The following is a 19,632-nucleotide window of genomic DNA, read 5'->3' as shown; positions in this document are numbered from 1 at the left end:
AAACAACCAGGAAAGCCATAGTACGTAGTCCAGTGGCCTCCTGTCTTGATAACCTCTTGCAGCTTTCGCGACACCAAGGAAACAATGTTGTCGATGGCTTGCTACATCTGAGCAGCTCCCACCCGTCCCTGGTGTGCTGGAGGAGGTGGACCTGTGTCCTCTTGCTTTCTGGCTCCCAGGCGTTGACAATCTGGGCCCACACAGTCTCGCTGGCTCTTCACTAATGTTTGATCTGTCAGGTCATTATATTTTTCTTACTAGCCCGCCCTTAATATCACCACCTACCTAAAGCTTGTTAACTGACGCCATTAAACGAGGTGTAATGCAGCATTATCTACCGAATATTAACTCTGTTATATCGTGCCATGAATTAAAGGAAATAGACAAATATGTGACCACCACTTCGCATTTCATCCTCCCTTCCATCCCTCCCCTCCATCACTCCATCACACCACTGCTCGTCCCCCCACCCACCTTCCCTTTTCTCTCTGGCCCCTCCGTCTCAATCCTTCGTACTCCATGGTGACTTGCCACGCATAAAGGAGCCAGTCTGAGGCACGGGGTACCGAAGGATAAGTGATTTTTTATGAGCACGAGTGTACATATTTCATTTTTGTTATCACAAGACGATTTATACGGCGTAGGAAGGGCTTTCATTAGCGCATGGGATAAGGAAGGATGTAGGATACACTGACTACGTTATGCTGGAATGATCTGAGTTGAATGAAATCACCTGAAGGTAAAGAGACCATGGTGAAAACTACATCACCGGAGTGAAGTGGTTAAAAAATGGCTCAACTCATAACCTTTACACCTCCGAGCATATGTCATCCATCTACTGTAGCTCCAGCCTTCGCAACTTTATTAACGCATTTTTAAAATTCTTTCCATACTGAACTTCCTTTCACTCTCAGACTGATTTGTAGATTCCTTTAGTCTATCGTATACTTATCCATTCCCTCTGTGTAAACATGTCATTAAAATACTTCTTAAATCATATTTATCACGAGTTCATTATTTTTAAATCCAAAGCACGCAACCCACGCAAAATGGTTTCTCCACAATCGACTTGTTTAGAGCAAATGTTTAGTCCATGTATGCCCAACCATTCCAGCAGCCATCTTATTCAGTGTCCACCCGATTTTGCAAAGTCCGTTTCTTTTACCCTCTCAGTCGCTATTTCTTTTACCCTCTCAGTCGCTATTTCTTTTACCCTCTCAGTCGCTATTTCTTTTAATACACTTTGTTTACAAAGCCCAACAGGCTAACTTGTGCCTAGCCATCATTTTATCTAATACATCAACAACTGGCTATAGACTAAACCAAGGATCCCTAACCCTTTCTTTCACTGCTGTATATTTCCAAAAATAATGAGGACCGTTGGGAATGCTGGGGAAGGGAGTTCGTTAATCTAATGGTAGTGTTAAATATGCACACAATGGTAGTTTCAACAAGCAAAGTGGTTGTTTTGATGCTAAGGAAAATGCTTCATTTCTGATAGCTCAGAATAAGCACCCACGGAAGTAGAAGAAATGAACAAATTACCAAGAAATCTCCGGTCATCGTCGGAAGATACGTGCCCATGCAGGGAAGGCAAGTCCCTGGTTCCAGCTGGTAAATACGAGTATTCCCAACTGACTCCATGCGCGACCTAGATTATTGGACTTCTTGAACTGAAAGAATTAATCAGGTGAAAACGTGAGTGTTGATGGTTTCGCCTGGAGAATGGAGCTGAATGTTCTGATGATGTGAACGTTGAAAGAATGAGTATGTAGCTCTTATCACTGAATGGCCAAAGACGACTATAACTTCCTCTATTCTGATTATAATTTCCCCAACACTTGAGTTTTTCTTGTCCTGCATCTAAATTCTGCTTACGTTAATTAAAAAAAAACAATTAACATGGTTTTTCTTCATTTCCTAAGTTTTTCTCTTTTTTTTTTTTTTTTTTTAGTGATACTAAACACTACTAAAACAGCCCATAAAAACCTGTCTTACAGTTGAGGATATTCACTCATATCTGACTTTACAACGAAGGATCATTAAAGAATCATCTTATTTCATTGTTATTACCATAATCATGATCGTCATTATCATTCATTTTCTTACTGATGTATGAGGTAAGAGAGTTTTAATAACAACAACAGTAAAGTTTAAAAAATGGAGACCTATCAAACAGAGCACCCAGTAAAATAGGCCAGACGTCCATCCACTCATCATTCAGTCACTGAAATTATCGGTTCCACAAAAAAGTTGCGCCTCATAATGCCAGTAATATACAGCCCTTCCGAAGACTGCATATTTTAGGAGTATAACCCTTGACATTTACCTCTCCATCCATTTGTCCCTTTATCCATTCCCTTGCATCCTTTGTCAAGTCTTGAATAGTCCTCAGTTCCCATGTCTCACGTATTCACATATTCAGGTACACTAATTCATCCACCTTCCTCTTTGCCTGTCAGTGCCCTCTGAAAGCAAATAGAATGTAACCATTTCATCATGATGAGGTATACTGAATTTTCTTTCTCAACACCTCTGACGACTATAATAAGCTTTTGAGAGACGTTTCAAACTGGAGGGTATGCTGTGGATATAGCTTTTGTTAAACTGTTCAATAAAATTGTAAGTGGGGAAGAAGCACCGAGAAATCTCCGAGGAGGGATGGGGTGGAGAGGTACACTCATGATCACTAATCTCTGACCAGAGCTAGCCAAAGACCTGGCCAGGCGTAGCCTACACAGTCAGACACGCACAACCATCGTTCCAGAAAAGTTTAGTGCTTATATAAACAATTTTCTAAGCATATCTGAAACACTTTCGATTCACATAATTATTATATTACTTTTCCAAAAATATACATGCATTTTAAGAAATGGATATGAAAGTTGGTCATAGCTGTTATTTTTAGTGTGTGATGAGTGCGTGATGCTATTTGACATTCATTCTGTTTTCTTATTAATCTGCTTATTATAGCATTGACCTATTTCTTGAGGCGAGCCTTTAACCGAGCTGTTGACAGGCGTTAGCGCAGAAAATCCACGACTACTACAGCAGCCGGCATCCACACGACGTATTTTAAGTATACTTTATTATAATTATATCACTGACAAAAACTTACCATTACTTGCGACTGTGAACTAAATGTTTTTTTTTTTTTCTAGTGATATCAGGCCCCGTCACCAGTGGTAATGGTTGCGCTATTCCTACGCGACGTCATAGCTGTATGCCATCTCTGGTCAAAATGTGTGCCACTTGATGCCATAAATTCATAAATGATTTTTATATATGATGCCAATACCCACATATAGTGGCACATGCCAATTTACTTGATGGAAATTGCCCAATTGCAGATTGATTGAAGAAAATTAATGTCGGCCTCTGTCAATGAAAGCAGATTACTATATGATGGAAAACATAAAAATATGGTAATATCTGTGATATAAGGAGGAGAACGCTTCATGTCACCTGGTTACAGTTCCTTGCCCCCCCTCCCCACCAGTATTGTAGAGGTTGTGTTGGAATGCGTGGCTCGTGTGTGCTCATAACACTGCCCGCCATGCGTCTTTGGTCAGAGATTAATAATCATGAGTGTACATGAGCGTGAGAGATGTGATCTGGAGAGAGGCATCCTGATGGCGAAGGACAATGTAACATGAATGGAATTCGTTTGTAGCCACCCCTTCCGTGAATAAGGCGTCTAACTATAGATATATAAACATAAAAGTAAGGTAGCTAAAAAGAATGGCACTTTCTTATCAACTAGGCCACCTACGGAGCTGAGGTTATGCCAGCAAATTTTTTGTGACGGTTCAGGGTCGGAACCTAAATCTGCTTTGTTACTCCGCTACAAATCTGAGGCGGTGTCAGTAAAGTTAATGAGGGGACGCGTCATTGTCCGAGGCCACACCACCTTTACCACTCCCTTAGTGAGATAAGGTAGTGCCATGAGATTCAGAGTGGGAACCCGTCAGAATTGGAATCTACACCACCTTTACAACTTTGTCAGTAAGCTGCGATAAAGCTGGCAGACTGAGTCTGGGAATGTGTCAGGGTCGGAGCATCAACCTTTACTACTCCTTTAATGAACTGTGGCCATGCTAGCAGACTGAATGTGGGAATGCCTCAAAGTTGGAACATACTCGCTATTGCTACTCTTTTAATAACCTGTGTTATTTACTATTACTTTCCTAAGCAGTGTTCTTGCCGGCAGACTGAATGTGGGAACGCGTCAGGGTCGGAACCTGCACTTTCTTCAGATGGTGATCCTGCCCCTCGTGCCCATCCTTGGACTTATTATCCAAAACTGCATCGCCATGGAGGCAGTCATCCGATACCAGAGTGACATCAGCAGAGTTAATGATGGGGTTAGTGAGACACACGTGTGTGTGTGTGTGTGTGTGTGTGTGTGTGTGTGTGTGAGTGTGTGTGTGTATGCGCGCGCAATAATTGCTTTATGTAAGAATGCACGAGGTTTATTTCTATCCATCTTCCATAATAATACACATTACTTATGATTCAACCTTCTGGTACCCTCGTTTTTATGCAATATCGAAATAAGTCGCTCAGTATTTTTATTACCTTTTATATTTTCTCTCTTGTACTTGCTATCGCTGATCTAGTCTGGAACTGTCAGTATTATATGAACCTGACTCCTTGATGCACCATGGACGCATAGGTAAACTCATGAATTCATGTATTGGGTACTAATAATTGTTCATTCCATTTTTATTGGATCGTATTTTATTACACATTTTATGAACTGCGTAAAAAAAAAAAAAAAGTGTAATAAGAGATTTTCTTTGATTTCCTCATTTTTTGAGAGCCTAATAGCCTAAAATGTTCAAAACTACAGACGCAATAATTCCTTACAGTAAAGGACTGTTGACAAAACATTCAGCAGTTTCGGTAATGTCAACACATTGTGACCCGTCGTCTTAGAAGTTCTAGACTATCCTTCATTTAATAGCCTTTATAATCTATATATATAAAAGAGCCGCATTGTCTGTTGTTTGTTTGGTGGTTGTGTGCCCTTCAGTCACGCCCAAACCAAGGGCCAGACACCCCCAGACACATATATATTCTGAAACAGGGTGACGCAAGGATGGTTTTAGGGAAATCCAGATCTGGGTCATTTGAGGTCACTGAAAGTGTTCGCCATCTTGGCCCGAGCAACGGCGGGTACTCCTGCAGCCCAGTTTTTGGTATGGAGACTCACATGACCAGCAGTTATGACATAGGCTATGTGAGGTTGACCTCCGTGGTCATTTGAGATCACCGATTGCAGGTTATTTGAGATCATCGGTAACAGCAAACACGTTGGCACAAATACTGTGCGCTAGTCTGCGAAAGCAGAAATAGAAAGTTCTTGAACCTCTTAGCATCCCTCTTCAAAAGAATAAGAGGTACAAGGACTATCTGGAGTAGAAAAAAAGACTGAACTAGAACAAATACTGTAGGACTAGAGTGTTCGCCTTTCTGGCCCGGCAACGCCGGGTACCCCTGCTATTCACCAGTATAAGACAGGCCCTGCCAAGGACACTTTACCTGTGGACGTATATCTTATAGCATTTCATACATAGTTTATAATTACAATTAAACGTTTATTTTATTGGGAAATTATACAGGGAAAAATTGTGTATCTAAACCATGGATTTATTGAAACATAATTAACAACAATATAGCACTCAGAGAGCGCGTACCTCCGCCAGCGTTTATACAAGACAACGCACATCACCACCAAAATTTATTCAACTCTTCCCTGATCCATGACCCACATATCCACAACACATCACTGAAATCCAGCACTAACTTTTTGAGATATCTTATGGACAAACAAACAAAGAACAGTTCTGAACCAAGACAGAAATCAGATCAACACAAAAATTTATTCCACTCTTCCCTGGCCGATCACCTGCTTATCCAGAAAGTTCACTGAAATCGAGCAATAACTTTTTTAGATATCCTGTGGACAGACAAACAGACAATGGTGAATACATAACCTCCTCCAACTTCGATGGCGGAGGGAATAATGGGAGAAATGGCGTTCCCCCAAGCTAGACCCTGTATTGGATCATATAGCCCCATTAAGTTACAGAAGCGCGTTACCATTCCCGGCACGGCAGTCCCGGGCGAGGCTCGAACTCGCAATCCCCCGATTACGTGCTTGATGCTATACCACTGAGCGACCGTGCCCCCTGGCGGAGGGAAAGATAAAGTGTAAGTAATGAAAAAAAAAAAAAATGCACTAAGGCTCACTAGAAGCACAGGATAAATTTCTTATTTATGCTAGACGAGGAGACTGAGTATATGAGGAGTATATATAATCATGCAGTCAAAGGAGAAACCACAAAAAAGTTAGTGATGTATTCAGTTTCGTTTGTCTGGACAAAAAGCAACCAAAATGGTTGGTTTTGGTTTTACGCCTGGTTTCCCCAAAGGGCTAAGGCGTTGCCCCTGGGTAGAGGACTTTTGGATTGGAGCGTGTAGCATTTTATTACCGGATGCCCTTCCTGATGTATACCAATGACCCTTGGTTGGATTCGATCCTCCGACCCTTCGGTCACAGCAGAGAGCTCTAACCCACTGAGCCACGACTGCTACATACAAAAAGCAACCAAAATACTATTTCCGAAATAACCAGTAATGCACTTGAAAGAATGAAATTATTAGTTGAATCTTCATTTAGACACTTTACAGAAACCTGTTACAAATGTGATGGGTGCTTTGATACATACACTCCCTAGTGTAAGATACCTGCGGTTGCACAGCTCAGAAAAATAGAGTTCATTGTAAATGTAATTAAAAAAAAAAGAAAAACGCATGAAAATGACTTTACCATGATGATATTTTGATAATGAAATTTAGATTACAATAAATTTAATAATGTCTGTTTACTAATATACAGTCTTTTATGTGGCATTTACTTTCTAGTTATGTGTAAAGAACATGGTGGGTAAGGAGAAAACATAATCTCTTAATCAGAAAAGTTTATGTGTCCTTGTAACGTGATGTGTTATGGTAAGGGCGTGACTGTGTTCTTAGGCGTCACCCAGACTAAGAACATGGATAGAAATCGACTGCCACGAGTCGTGTTCCAGTAGATCAGAACTTAGCGTTGATTATCTGTCGTAATGATACCCGTGTGGTCGATAGGCATTAATATAAGGCTTCTTGTTCATTTTTTGTTCCCCCAGGTGGAAAGCACAGTAACCTTAGGAGCGCTAGTGGCTGCCATACAGAGCGAGAGGCTGTCCGTTGCGTACTATGTCTTCACCAACGGATCCACACTCAGGTGACCTCACACTCTAATCCTTAATCCCTGTCTCCCTCGGCTATTTTGGGCACTCTCATTTGCTCTACCTTAGCATAACTGCAGCTTGGAGATGACTCCTCTAGAGAAGACCACAGATTCAGTGCACATAATAAAGATTTTATTCTGTCTCAGTTGTATGAATATAAGAGAAAGTGACATTGTTTTGTATTCTTCATTATATTCTGTGCATGGCTATGTCGTCCATAGAATCTTCAGTCGGTGTTTGCATGAAACAAGAGATGAGTGGTGTTTGGTCGCTCTCACCTTTCAAGCTGTACGTTTGCATTGTCTCTTGATGAGCTCTGAATAGGCAGCAGAGTATAACAGCACGGTCGCCAGTGCAAAGGAGTATCTGCTACTTGTATTCATTTGCATGTGCAAGTGGTAGAATTCTACAGCATAAGTGAATAGAGCAATCCGCAAACGTTCCATTTGCATATATTGACATGACTGTTGGCTTTGTGCATGAACAGCGTAGTGACGTGGGTGCTGGGGGCTACTGTGCACAGAAAAAAAAAAAATCCTCAATAGGAGGTACGGCCAAAAGGAAACCAAGCTTTTTAAACAGTGCAAAAACTAGCCGATTCAGAGTGCTCGTGATTGGAGTGCTGTGTAACGGCGACTTTGAGCTTCCGTCTAACACTAGCCGCATCACGCCAGGTCACTTTGTCTTCACGATCAAGTGAATGTATGTTCAGTGCACTTGGCGAATTTTCATCTAGCTTTTCTATCGTCAGAAATCGGAGACCTTTCAGGGTGGATTTTAATTTTGGAAAATGAAAAATTCAGCAAGGGCCAAATCAGGAGAGTAGGGTGGCTGGGGGACGATGGTCGTCTCGTGCTTTGCCGAACAGTCATTGATAATGAGCGACGCGTGAGCAGGTGCATTGTCATGGTGCAGCATCCAGGTTTTGTTTGTCTACGCCTCAGGCCTTTTCCTTCGCACTACCTCCCACAAACGCTTCAAGACCTCCAAGCAAAACACTTTATTGACTGTCTGACCACGTGGAACAAATTCATGATGAACGACGCCCTTCCAATAAATAATACGATCAACATCATCTTCATATCTGAGCGACTCTGACGTGTTTTTTTTTTCTTTTTCTTTTTACGGTGTCATGTTTCAACCCATTGCGACGACGGCCTTTTTGTTTCAGCATCGCAGCAATAAAACCCACGTTTCATCTCCTATAATGAACTTTTTCAGATAGTAAAAGGTTTTCCCATTTTGAAATAGAATTTCACGCAAACACGTTGCTCTTCAAGATCCTGCATGGTTGAACTTGCAACAAATCGCCAAGTTTACTAAACACACGTTCATTAAAGCACGTGTACCATGATGGTTAAGTAACGTGGGGGTGATGAGTTTAGTGTTAGACTAATGCTAAAAGTCGCCGCTACACAACATTCCCGTCACGATCACGCTAATCCGGCTAGTTGGTGCGCTATTTAAAAAGTTTGGTTTCTTTTGGGACATACCTCGTAAGTACATCCGAATATCAATGGATCTGTGATGTCTCTGTTTTTGAATGCAGGCGATGCATGGGTTTTATATTCCTGCATCCTGCCGTAATACAAATCGACACTTTCATTATAGTTTGGAGGGTGTTCTGCTGTGTGTTTAACAACCTGAATATCTATATGTGGGAATGAACCTAGCCTGTTATAAATACTGCGTATTGTTTGGACATCAGAGGTGTGTGTGTGTGTGTGTGTGTGTGTGTGTGTGTGTGTGTGTGTGTGTGTGTGTGTGCCCAAATCAGTACCTATGAGCGTTCTACAAGAATTTAATTTTGGAGTACACTTAATGTTCTTTATGGTGCTCACCAAATGTGGCAGATGAGCGCCATAAACCACTACCACGTTTTTTTTATTTTTTTATTATTGGTTCAATGAATCATTAACGTTATTGTGTGGTCTGACTTTGTACCCTCTGTAATGGATAGTGAAAAATATTATTGCCGAGATGAATGGGGTTACTGTCTTACGTGCAGTCAGCGGCGTTGTGCCCTTCATGCCACCACTTGGGCATTAATATCCGTAGTCTGTGCTGAGTAAATTGCTGAGATACCTCATTCATCATTTAAGTCTGGTGTGATGGCACTAGTGGAAATGTTTATGACATGATGGTGAGTCTTAAGGAAAATTAGTTATGATTTATTTCTTAAGAGATTTTAAATCCCAAATAGTTCCCAAGCCCCCGCTAGGGATCGATTGCGTGTCTTTTTAGCCAACATTCAAGTATCACTCCTCGACTATACGGTAATCATGACTACCTAAAGTCACAGTAAGTACTGGTAGATGTTACAGTGATATCATTTGTGTCTGTGGAGTTTGGTATACCATTCATGCATAGACTGAGTCCGGAGGTGGATAGTGCTTGGTATTTTTAAATTTGACTCAAGGAAGTATGTTTATCTTCTGGTTGAATGGTTACTCAGTCATCTTTTTGTGCTGTTGCCTTGGCTGTGATTGGTACCTTATCTGTGACGAGGAAGCATAGTACAGTGCCAAAAACATTATGTTTTGTTGTGTCCAGTATTGTATGTGCAGGTCACTTTCTTTAGGTTATGCCCTCTGAGATTTGTGAATGAACTTTGTAGGCAAAATTATAATGAAAATTACAATAGATTATGCATTATATTAAAGTCGACCTACATATAGAAGATATGAAGGAATTAAAATACTTTTGGTAAATATGGATGAACATCGTGAAAGGCAGAAGGACTTATACTAAGTCATAGACTAGGAGAACCGACAAAAGCTTTGGGGGCACAGGAGTGTGTGAGATGGAATATTAAAGTTTCTGGTAGATATGGGAAAGCATGGCGACATTGTGGCTCTGACTGTGCTATATGGATGCAAGGCGTGAACCATGAATTTTGGGAAACGAGAAAATGTGGTTGAACTTGTTGGCTAGATGAAAACACGGTAAGACACGCAGTAAGAGAGACAAGTAGAATTACGGAAACGGCTGATCAGGGAGTGTTAGTGTTATGCTCACAGAGACAGATTAAGTGATGAGAGATTGACAAGACTGATATACAGATCGGAAATAAGTTGAGTGAGAAGAAAGAAGAAGGCAGGAGCGAGAGGGGGGGGGGGACAATGGTTTAAGAAATCTCAAAGCTGTACACAATACTGAGGATCCAGAAGAATGGAAGACTCGTGTGGATGAGAACAGACTAGACTGAAATATATGGGAAATGATTCACTGTAAAAAATGCTTAACAGTGAAAGAGATGAAACAATCGGAGTTAACTGCAGAGTAATCAGTGGTACTTAACATTGATGTATTCAGGTTAGTGTGATGTAGGGCATTTTATGTGACAATGTAGGAAAATGCAGGTGTACAAGTGTAAACAGAGAGAGAGAGAGAGAGAGAGAGAGAGAGAGAGAGAGAGAGGCAATTTCTACTGGAGTTTTGCTGGTTTGGAGGAGGGCGACACTTTTGCCTTATTCTCAGAAATCAGAGGTTGTGATGTGTTGATATACAGTACGTCCAGTTTCTACTGTGTGTGAGATGGAGGCTGCCACGTCGTTCTATGCACTGGAGATGTTGCTGATGCCTACTGATTTCATTTTGCCAGATTCGTTATTATTTCGTCAGTTTGGTTAGGATGAGACGGCTTGTTTAACGTATTTAGTTTGATTTAATGTGTCTGCATCTGGATATCGACTGACAATCTGCGTTCAAGGGCCCAGCAGTCTTCCTGTATAAGAAGCACACTTTCACATGCCACCATTTCGACGCTCTTATATCCTATCCGTAATGAATGCACGCTTGGGCTGTCTCATTCGGTCAAATGGTGTGTATTTTCTAGGGTGTTTTCAGATCTCGTTTGGGCTTGCGGCAGAAAAGTAAGGCATCTTTTAGCGATATTAAAATGATAAAACTATTTTTTTCTCTAGCTTGAGCCTGAGGCAGAGTATCTATATATCCCTTATGTGTGAGGTTCCTGTTGTTAGCCAAAACATTAATAGTTCTGGTTTTACTTTTAAACACTCTGGAGGATTTAGTAACTCCTGAGTGTACAGTAATAAGACGGTTTGACGCTGGCCGAATTTCAAACGCAAGGTAGGTACAGGAATTTAGAAGTAATGTTCTGTGGTCTAGGTCTTAATTTCATAGATAGTATCGGCGTGTCATTTAATGCAGTGCGTAGTGCTTGTGTGTAGACTGTAGACCTTGGTGCATATCACTGCCATACTTGTTCCAGTTGTGCGATTTCCATTCTGTAGCTGAATTGGGTTTCTGAATGTTGCTCATTGCAATGTACGGTACATTTCATCTGGATAAATGATGTTGGTATTTCATCACCTTGTTGCCGATGATCATGTCTTAAAGTTATTTATGTTCTCTGTCGCAAAAATATTATGTAGCACAGTTTTGTGGACAACAGGGCATTCAAGTAAAAAAAGTAGCTGCGTGACATTATTGTGATAACAACTCTAACGCATGGAAGTGAAACTTGGACCTTGTTGGAAGGACACAAGTCAAGAGTGATAGCACTGGAAAAGAGTTATCTGAGAGGAGCATGTGGAATTGCATGGAGAGACAGACTGACAAATGAGGAAGTGATGGAGCGTTGTAGTGTGAGTGTGGATGTAACAGAAAGCGTTAGGAGAAATACACTGAGGTAGTTTGGCCGTGTGAAGAGGATGGAGAGCGAGAGACTAACGAGGAGAGTGTATATGAGTGAGGTGGGAGGGAGGAGAGGAAGAAAGATGCCGAGGATGAGGTGGAGGGATGGAGTGGAGAGGTGTATGAGTGAAGGGGATATGAGTTGGGGGGAGGGCAGCGAAACGGCCGGGGACAGGGAAGTGTGGTGACGATTTACTTGTGGCCACCCTTTGCAGGATTAAGGCGTCTAGCAATAGATAGCTAGGGACAATTTTGTGTGGACTGCTTGGCATGTGAGGTGATGCTGAGAATTTGAACGACCTGAAGGACGAGTGATAAGATGCGTGGCGTATTTTACTCGGCACATTTATTTTGTTTTCGGTTTAGCTTATGTGTTTCCTTTTCCCTGTTTCTGATTCCTCCAGCAACGTTTATAAAACGGAAAAGAGGGTTAGGATGCTTAACCACCATCACCGGTTTTGTAGCTGTGTAAAAAAAAATCTGCTCTTTAAGCCAAGAACTTCATATTTATTTCTTGTTTGCTAGTATCACATTAAATTATATTCAACCTTTACCTTTTTAAAAGTCCTTAATGTACCCTGTCTCTAATCCCTGCAGATGAAAAAGTCTCTCCATAACAGATTAAAACTGTCTGTTACTAAAAACCTTAATATGGAAATGATACCTTCGAGCTGAAACTATTATATAGGTTTTCAATTAGTGTCTGTGTGTGTCCTACAGATCCAATCTTTCCGAGACCTACATGGACACAGACCGCGTGGTGAAGGAGCTCCTCACGTGGCCAGAGGTTTCAAATGACGAAATGGACCTGTTCGAATCCCCACAGCACTTCCAGATCCGCCTCAATGACTTCAGGTGGGTGGGTAGCCAGGAGGATGACCGCAGGAGTGAGGGTTAGGCTCGTAAATCTAGTTTGGTTGGGAGATGCCACAACTCTTCCTGTTACCGAGTATTTAGCACATCACACTTTAATAATCCTCTTCGGTGTGTTACAAAGGTAAAAATATATATCGATATTATCACCTTCATTCCGATGACTTATTTCTATTTTGTTCACAGCACCATTTTCTATACCGGTACCTTTGGGAAGACCTTTTGGTGTGGAGCTGATAGTTAAGTGTATATCAAGTCCCTTCAGTTCAATAATTCTCCCCAAACTTCATAAAATTGCACAGGAACAAACTTTTTAAAAGATGTGTCACTAGATTCAAGGGATTACATATACTATCACAGAATTCAAGAGAAAGTTAAGGCGTAAGAGAGAATATGTAATGCTGAGGGAAAGGGACTACGGAGAATCATAAACTATTCATGACACGACCCTTACAGTACGCAGTTGCACGTGTGCTTTCTTTTTTATTTTCTTTCTTTTAACAGAAGATGAATAGGAAGTGCAAACTAATCAAATGAAAAAAAAACACACAGATTACATGTGTCCTTCATTCATAAGAATAAATAAATAAATAAATACATAATCCTAACAGTTGGACGTGAACTGCTGTAGGCTGAAGTCTGGGGGGTGGAATTAATCTGGGGAAGCGAGTTCCAAAGAGAAGCAGTTCGGGGAATAAAAGAATTCTGATAGGCAGTAGTTCTGGAATATGACAGTGTGACAGAAAGTGTGACCGTGTTGCATACAGGAAGGCGTGGAGAGGTGGCCCAAAGGATGGAACGTCATCCGAGCATTTGCCATAAAAGCGTCTGTAAAACAATGCATGAGGAGACAACATTACGTCTTACGTGTGAGGGAGGTTGTTCATTTTTAACTGTAAGGTTATCATTTATTCTTATAGCTTTGTTCTGAAATGTGTCCAGTTGCCTTAGTGCAACCTCTCCACATCCACTTCACAAGGGTGAGCAGTATTCTAGCTGAGAGCGCACGACCCTAATGAATTATAGCTAACTGATCATCAGTGAAAAAGTTACGGATTCTGTACAGTAATCAATGTTTTCCTGAGGCGATTATTGCAAGTGATCTAATGTGAGAGGTTCAACTGAGGGTATTGTTAAGAGAAACCCCTAAAACCTCAAGATTTCAAATTCAGATAGGAATATTAGTTGCACTGGAGACAATGCAGGAATCAGGTCACATCCTTGCAATAAATAAAATAATGTCTATTTGTTCTCAATCAGTGATCCAATTTGATTCTTGGGCCAGTCAGGCTCTAGACCCCGTTCACCTGTCGGATCAAATGAGAACCTGGAAGTATTTCGATCGTTGCCTGTCGTACTCTAGGGAAAAATTGGCGCTAAGCAGAAAATTAAATACCTGCTTCAGCCACCTTTTTCATGTCAGCAGTTATTTCTTACCTTCTTCTCACTAATCTCTTTTCAGGAGTAAGTTAGACTCTTCGGACATATACATCCGTGACAAAATGGAATTCTACACCCAGATCACCACCCCGCTCATCAAGCAGCTCATCATATACACCAGCAGCACCAGTTCACCAGGCCTGTGGCAGTCAGTACACCGCATCCTCATACGCATTGGAAACCATGAATTTTTAATTACATTTTTCCCTACTACAGTCATTGGTGTACTAGAATAACATTCCACTCAGTCATGCTCTTTGTTATATACGAATTACATTGCACACTAGCTTGTGGTCTGGCATATAAAAACAAGAAGTACATGCAAATGTACCGCTTTTTTTTCATAACAATAACCCGCTCACCTCCCACCTGCCTTTGCTTCTTCCCCATCTCCTGCATCCCCTTTCTTATTCCCTTCCCATACCCCTCCCCGCTCCTTTTCTCCACCCTCCATCTGCCACCTCTGGTCTCCGTTACTTTTCATATCTACCTCCCCCTCTTCCTTACCTTCTTTCCCTTCTCAGTTCTCCTTTTCTTCACCTCACCACCCTTCCTCTCTTCTTATTACCTCAACCCCCTTGTCCTTCACCTCTTTCTCTCTGTCTCTCTCTCTCTCTCTCTCTCTCTCTCTCTCTCTCTCTCTCTCTCTCTCTCTCTCTCTCTCTCTTACTCAGTTTATTTGTTTATCTCTCACCATTCCCTTTGTTCTCCATCCTCTACGTTGTCTAACTGTCACTTAGTTCCCCTCACTTTCACCTGTCCTCTCCACTCTATTTTCCCTGCTTTCTTTTTATTCTAGTTTCTTTCTCCACCCATTCCCCCCTATACTCACCTCTCATTTCCAATCATCATTACTCTTTCCTCCTTCACTTTCCTCTCGATTTACCACTCTTCCATACTTCCCTTCCCCTCGTTTTCCCCTCCTCTCACTGCTAGTTTTGTTCGTCTTCCTACATTCCCTTCCTTTACACTCCCCTCCCTCTCCCCTTAGCACATCTTCCTTCACTCTCGCCTCTGTTCCCCCAGCTTTCCACAACACCCTTTTCTCCCCCTCACTCTCCTCTACTCTCCCATCCTCTAAAATTTCCCTGCACTCGTACCTCTTTTCCACTCCCTCCCCCTGACCTTCTCTCAGTCTCACCTCTTGCCTACATCCAGTCCCTTTTCCCACCTTCCTCTTGCCTTCCCGTCACCCTCCGTCCCCTGCCTAATGTTTCTCCTACATTCTCCAATCTCTCCCCTCCTCCATTTTCCCTTACTTTCCCCCTATCCTTTCTTCCTTCCTCTCATCATCCCCTCATCCTTCCTTCATCGTCCCTCTGTCCCCCATCATATTCCCCTCTGTCATCCCTCATCCTCCCTCCCATCTCCTTTACCTTCTCCCTTACTGTTCCCTCATATTCTTTTTCCTCCTCCCTGTCTTCTCACTCTTCCCTCATCCTTTGTTCCTCCTCTTATTTTCCACTCATTATTCCCTCATTCTCCTCCCCTCCGTTTCACTATCCCCTCAACTCCTCTCCCCTATCGCAGGCTGGTGGAGGCGTACAAGAGCATCATCCACGCCATAGAGAACATGGGTCGCTCTGTCATCTACGGCCTCAATTACTATGGTCGTGGACACATTGACCAGATCGGACTCTACCAGTACGTCAGGCTCTGGGCCATAGCTAACTCTGGCATCAAGGTATGTGATTAGCTGAGTTTTTGTTGTGGTGGTTGAGTGTGCGATGGTGTGTATGTTTGTGGTTGTTGCGATGTTGGTAGTGGTTGTAAATGTTGTTGTGATTGGTTGTGGTAGCTAAGGTTGTGATGGTGGCTGTGATGGCTGAGGCAGTGGTGGTGGTTATGATCGTGTGTGTGTGTAGTGGTTGTGGTAGTGGCTGCAGTTGTGGCGATGACTGAGGTTGTGATAGTGTCTTTGATGGTTGGGGTTTTAGAGTGCAGCGTTGGTGGTTGTGGTTATTGTAATGATGTTGGTTAAGGTTGTGGGGGTTTTAATGGTGGTGGTGCTTTTCAAGATGACAATAGTCGAGTGATGGATCAGAGCTCCAGTTGTATGGCAGAAACTAACACCACTGCACAACCACATGACTTGAGCCGGTAATCAAACCACAGTTGTAAGACATAAAGTCATATCAATAACCCAACTGCCATGCACTCACACTAGAAATTTTTCTTTCATTTAAACTACTTATGGGACTTAGTTATACTCCTTCCTCACCAGACAACACTCGAGTTCTCCCAGAGCAGTGCAGCCAAAATCAAAAACATCGAGGCTCAAGACTACCTCGAGGACATCCGTGAGTGGGATAGAGAGGTGCGACGGAACGACTACATCAATGGCAGCTCCGACATGGCCAAGCGTTACATCTCCTACATGGCCAGGTTTCTCGGCGACCTGAAGAGAGCACAAGACGACCTGCAGTCGGAAATCAGGTAGTCACACGATTAATATTTTCACTACCTGGGCCATTCCTGGAAGTGACAGGAATTATATTAGTTTTAACTCTCTCAGGCTCCTGTGACTCACTTTCAAATGAATAAACTCGTCTGATGTTCGCTTCTATAAACCACTAAAATTGTTCCGATGCAAAAAGAGTTAATAGGGACAGTATGAACACTTTTAGGCTCCTATGGGTTACTGATCCAAAGAAAATCGTTTGGCGTTAGTTGAAACAGTACTAAAGTTGTTCAGAACATGAGAAACATAAGTGGATATGAAGTTTAGATTATGCAAGGTCGAGAACAGTAGATCTAATGTGATAAGGATAATTAGGATGAGTGGTTCTTGCCGATACGGACTGGGATGGAGAGAGGGGACGATTTCGACTTTCTGCAGAAGATAAGGCAGGCGAGGCACGTGTTAAGGAAGTACAAAACTGACAAGCTCGGGCAATGCGGAATGAATAGCTTGTTGTGATAAAGTATGAAGAGGCTGCAAGTAACAGGAAAGAATAATACGAACGAACTACAGAAAGAAATCAGGAGAGGAGCCCAAGCGATAAACAAGATAAAGGTGGATGGATAGCGAAATGCAGACCCAGAGACAAAATTTCGTCTAATATTCCATCATTTCTACAGGACTTTTCACTGTCATCTGCTGGCTAATGTTTCTAAGCTGAGGTCAGGTTTAATATTTGTATTCTGTTACATGACACTTGTTGACTTCATATGCCTGGAAGAAAAGTGGCCGACACCCTGTATGTGTGAAGTATACTGTGGAATATTAGGGGAATTCATGACCGTGAATGTACTGTGCAAAAATATTTGAAAACATGAGGTTGAAGTACCTTAAGGGTGAGTGATAAGGAAGACATGCTTTTAAAACGTTTGGAGCTTTGCAACTCTTTGACATTCGGGCCTAAAGAAGATAGGATACGAAATCTTTTCTGGGTGGAAGTCGGTAGGAAGGGAAAGGACGCATTAAGATATAGATGGTAAGGATATGAAATTCAGAGAAACACTCAAATGCTGGAGTAGTGAGCTATCATAAACCCAAAGACTGATACTAGGAACAACGAAATACGAGGTATTCTTTCAGTCCGTTTACTTCTGATCCAGATTCCTCTATTTAACTCCGTGTAATGAACAGACTGGGTAAGGGAACCCTTGCCTATATGTCCCGTGATGAGCCTTGCATTTGAATCTGGGAATGGTTGTCGATCGAGTTAGTTTCTGGTTCCACCATCATTCCACCTTTACTAAGTAAATGAGCAGCATATACGTAAATGCTGTAGCATCAGTCGACTGTAGCACCAGTCGAGCAGGGCAGTACTCCCGAGGTGGATGGAAAGCTGATGACAGGGAGTGCTGGAGCTCCCGTTTCATCAGCCCTCAGGACTAGTTCCTGACCATCCCCCTTTGCTGAACTTTTTCAGTGTCTCAGTTACACAGAGAGTAGGCCAGCATGCTCTCCAGTACAAATTTCTCTATCTACACCAAACTACATGCACAGTACACACTACACTTCCCTTTCCAAAATGTAAAAAATTATGGCGTCTCTTCACCAAGCCTCGGAGTCCCCGGGGGGGGGACCATAAATGCCCCCACCATCCGCCCCTCTCCCAGTGACGACTCGAGGTGCCTGGAACCACTGTCAGACTCACTTCTTCTTCATTTCTGCAACATTCGCGGCCTTTCCTCTAACTTTCGCTCTGTTCAGCACCACCTCTCCTCCTCTAAACCTCACCTTCTTTTTCTAACTGAGACTCAGCTGTCTGAGGCAACTGACAGCAAACCCTTTTCTGTATCCTCCTACTTTCTCTATACTCATTTCAAAGCCAAAGGTGGCTGTTGTGTATATATACGCAACGACTGATCTTGCTCTCGTGTTCCTGAACTCGATTCTTCTGAATTCTTTATACTCTGGCTTCGGCTTTCCTGTCATTCTCTGACTAAGTATATCTGTGTTGTTTACTTATCCCCTAATTCTACTGACTATCAAAAATTCTTCGACTATCTTACTTCTACGATGGAACACATTCTATCCATTTCTCCTTTCTCAGAAATCTCCATTCTAGGAGATTTCAATGTTCACCACCACCTTTGGCTCTCCTCTCCTTTCACTGATCCACCTGGTGAACAAGCCTACATCTTTTCTATCCTTAATGACCTAGAGCAGCTTGTACAGCACCCAACCCGTATCCCTGACCACCTTGGAGAGAGCTCCAACATACTTGACCTCTTCCTCACAACTAATCCTTCTGCTTACTCTGTTATTATTTTCTCTCCGTTGGGCTCCTCCAATCACAACCTTATCACCTTAACCTGTCCTATCACTCCGGTACAGACTGTGGACCCTCCAGGGAAACGTCATCTGTGGCATTTTGGAGCTGCGGACTGGGAGGCCCTCAGGCAGTACTTCTTTGATTTTCCCTGGAATGATTATTGCTTCCATGGCCGTGAGCCATCTGAATGTGCCTTGCGCATTACGGAGGTTATTCTCTCGGGTATGGAAGCATACATTCCTTTCTCATATCCTTTGACTAACGCAAGAAAGCCTTGGTTTAATCACGCTTGGTTTAATCACGCTTGTTCTAATGCTGTCCGCAACAAGGAGAGGGCCTACAAAAGGTACCGGAGCCAACCCACCACTGAGTCACATCATCTTTACGTTTCTGTCCGGAATCGTGCTAAATCTGTTCTTCACTCTGCTAAAAATAATTTCATCCATACTAAATGCTCTCAACTCTCCAACTCGAATTCTTCCCGATCCTTCTGGCACCTTGCCAAAAATCTTTCTAACAACTTTACCTCATCATCCTTCCCTCCTCTTTTCTACTCTGGTTCTATAGCTATTTCTTCTACTGATAAAGCAGATCTCTTCGCACAGTCTTTCTCCTCCAATACCACCTTAGACGAT

General features: G+C 42.3%; 1 protein-coding gene across 1 annotated transcript in view; it reads left to right on the top strand.

The window, feature by feature from the left end:
* LOC145394481 (uncharacterized) overlaps positions 1–19,632 on the top strand; it is a 71,519-nt gene that overhangs the window by 10,204 nt on the left and 41,683 nt on the right. Inside the window, exons 3-8 of the mRNA XM_080268334.1 lie at positions 4,211–4,364; positions 7,194–7,291; positions 12,678–12,812; positions 14,293–14,418; positions 15,801–15,954; positions 16,495–16,706. Coding sequence (XP_080124460.1) covers positions 4,211–4,364; positions 7,194–7,291; positions 12,678–12,812; positions 14,293–14,418; positions 15,801–15,954; positions 16,495–16,706 — 879 coding nt within the window. The remainder of the gene's footprint in view (positions 1–4,210; positions 4,365–7,193; positions 7,292–12,677; positions 12,813–14,292; positions 14,419–15,800; positions 15,955–16,494; positions 16,707–19,632) is intronic.

This window comes from Coenobita brevimanus, chromosome 27 (assembly GCF_032717465.1).
Source record: "Coenobita brevimanus isolate Jiangsu-jjx chromosome 27, ASM3271746v2, whole genome shotgun sequence".
Classification (NCBI taxonomy): domain Eukaryota; kingdom Metazoa; phylum Arthropoda; class Malacostraca; order Decapoda; family Coenobitidae; genus Coenobita; species Coenobita brevimanus.
Note: the sequence above shows the minus strand (reverse complement) of the source record. Positions and strands in the feature narration are given on the sequence as shown.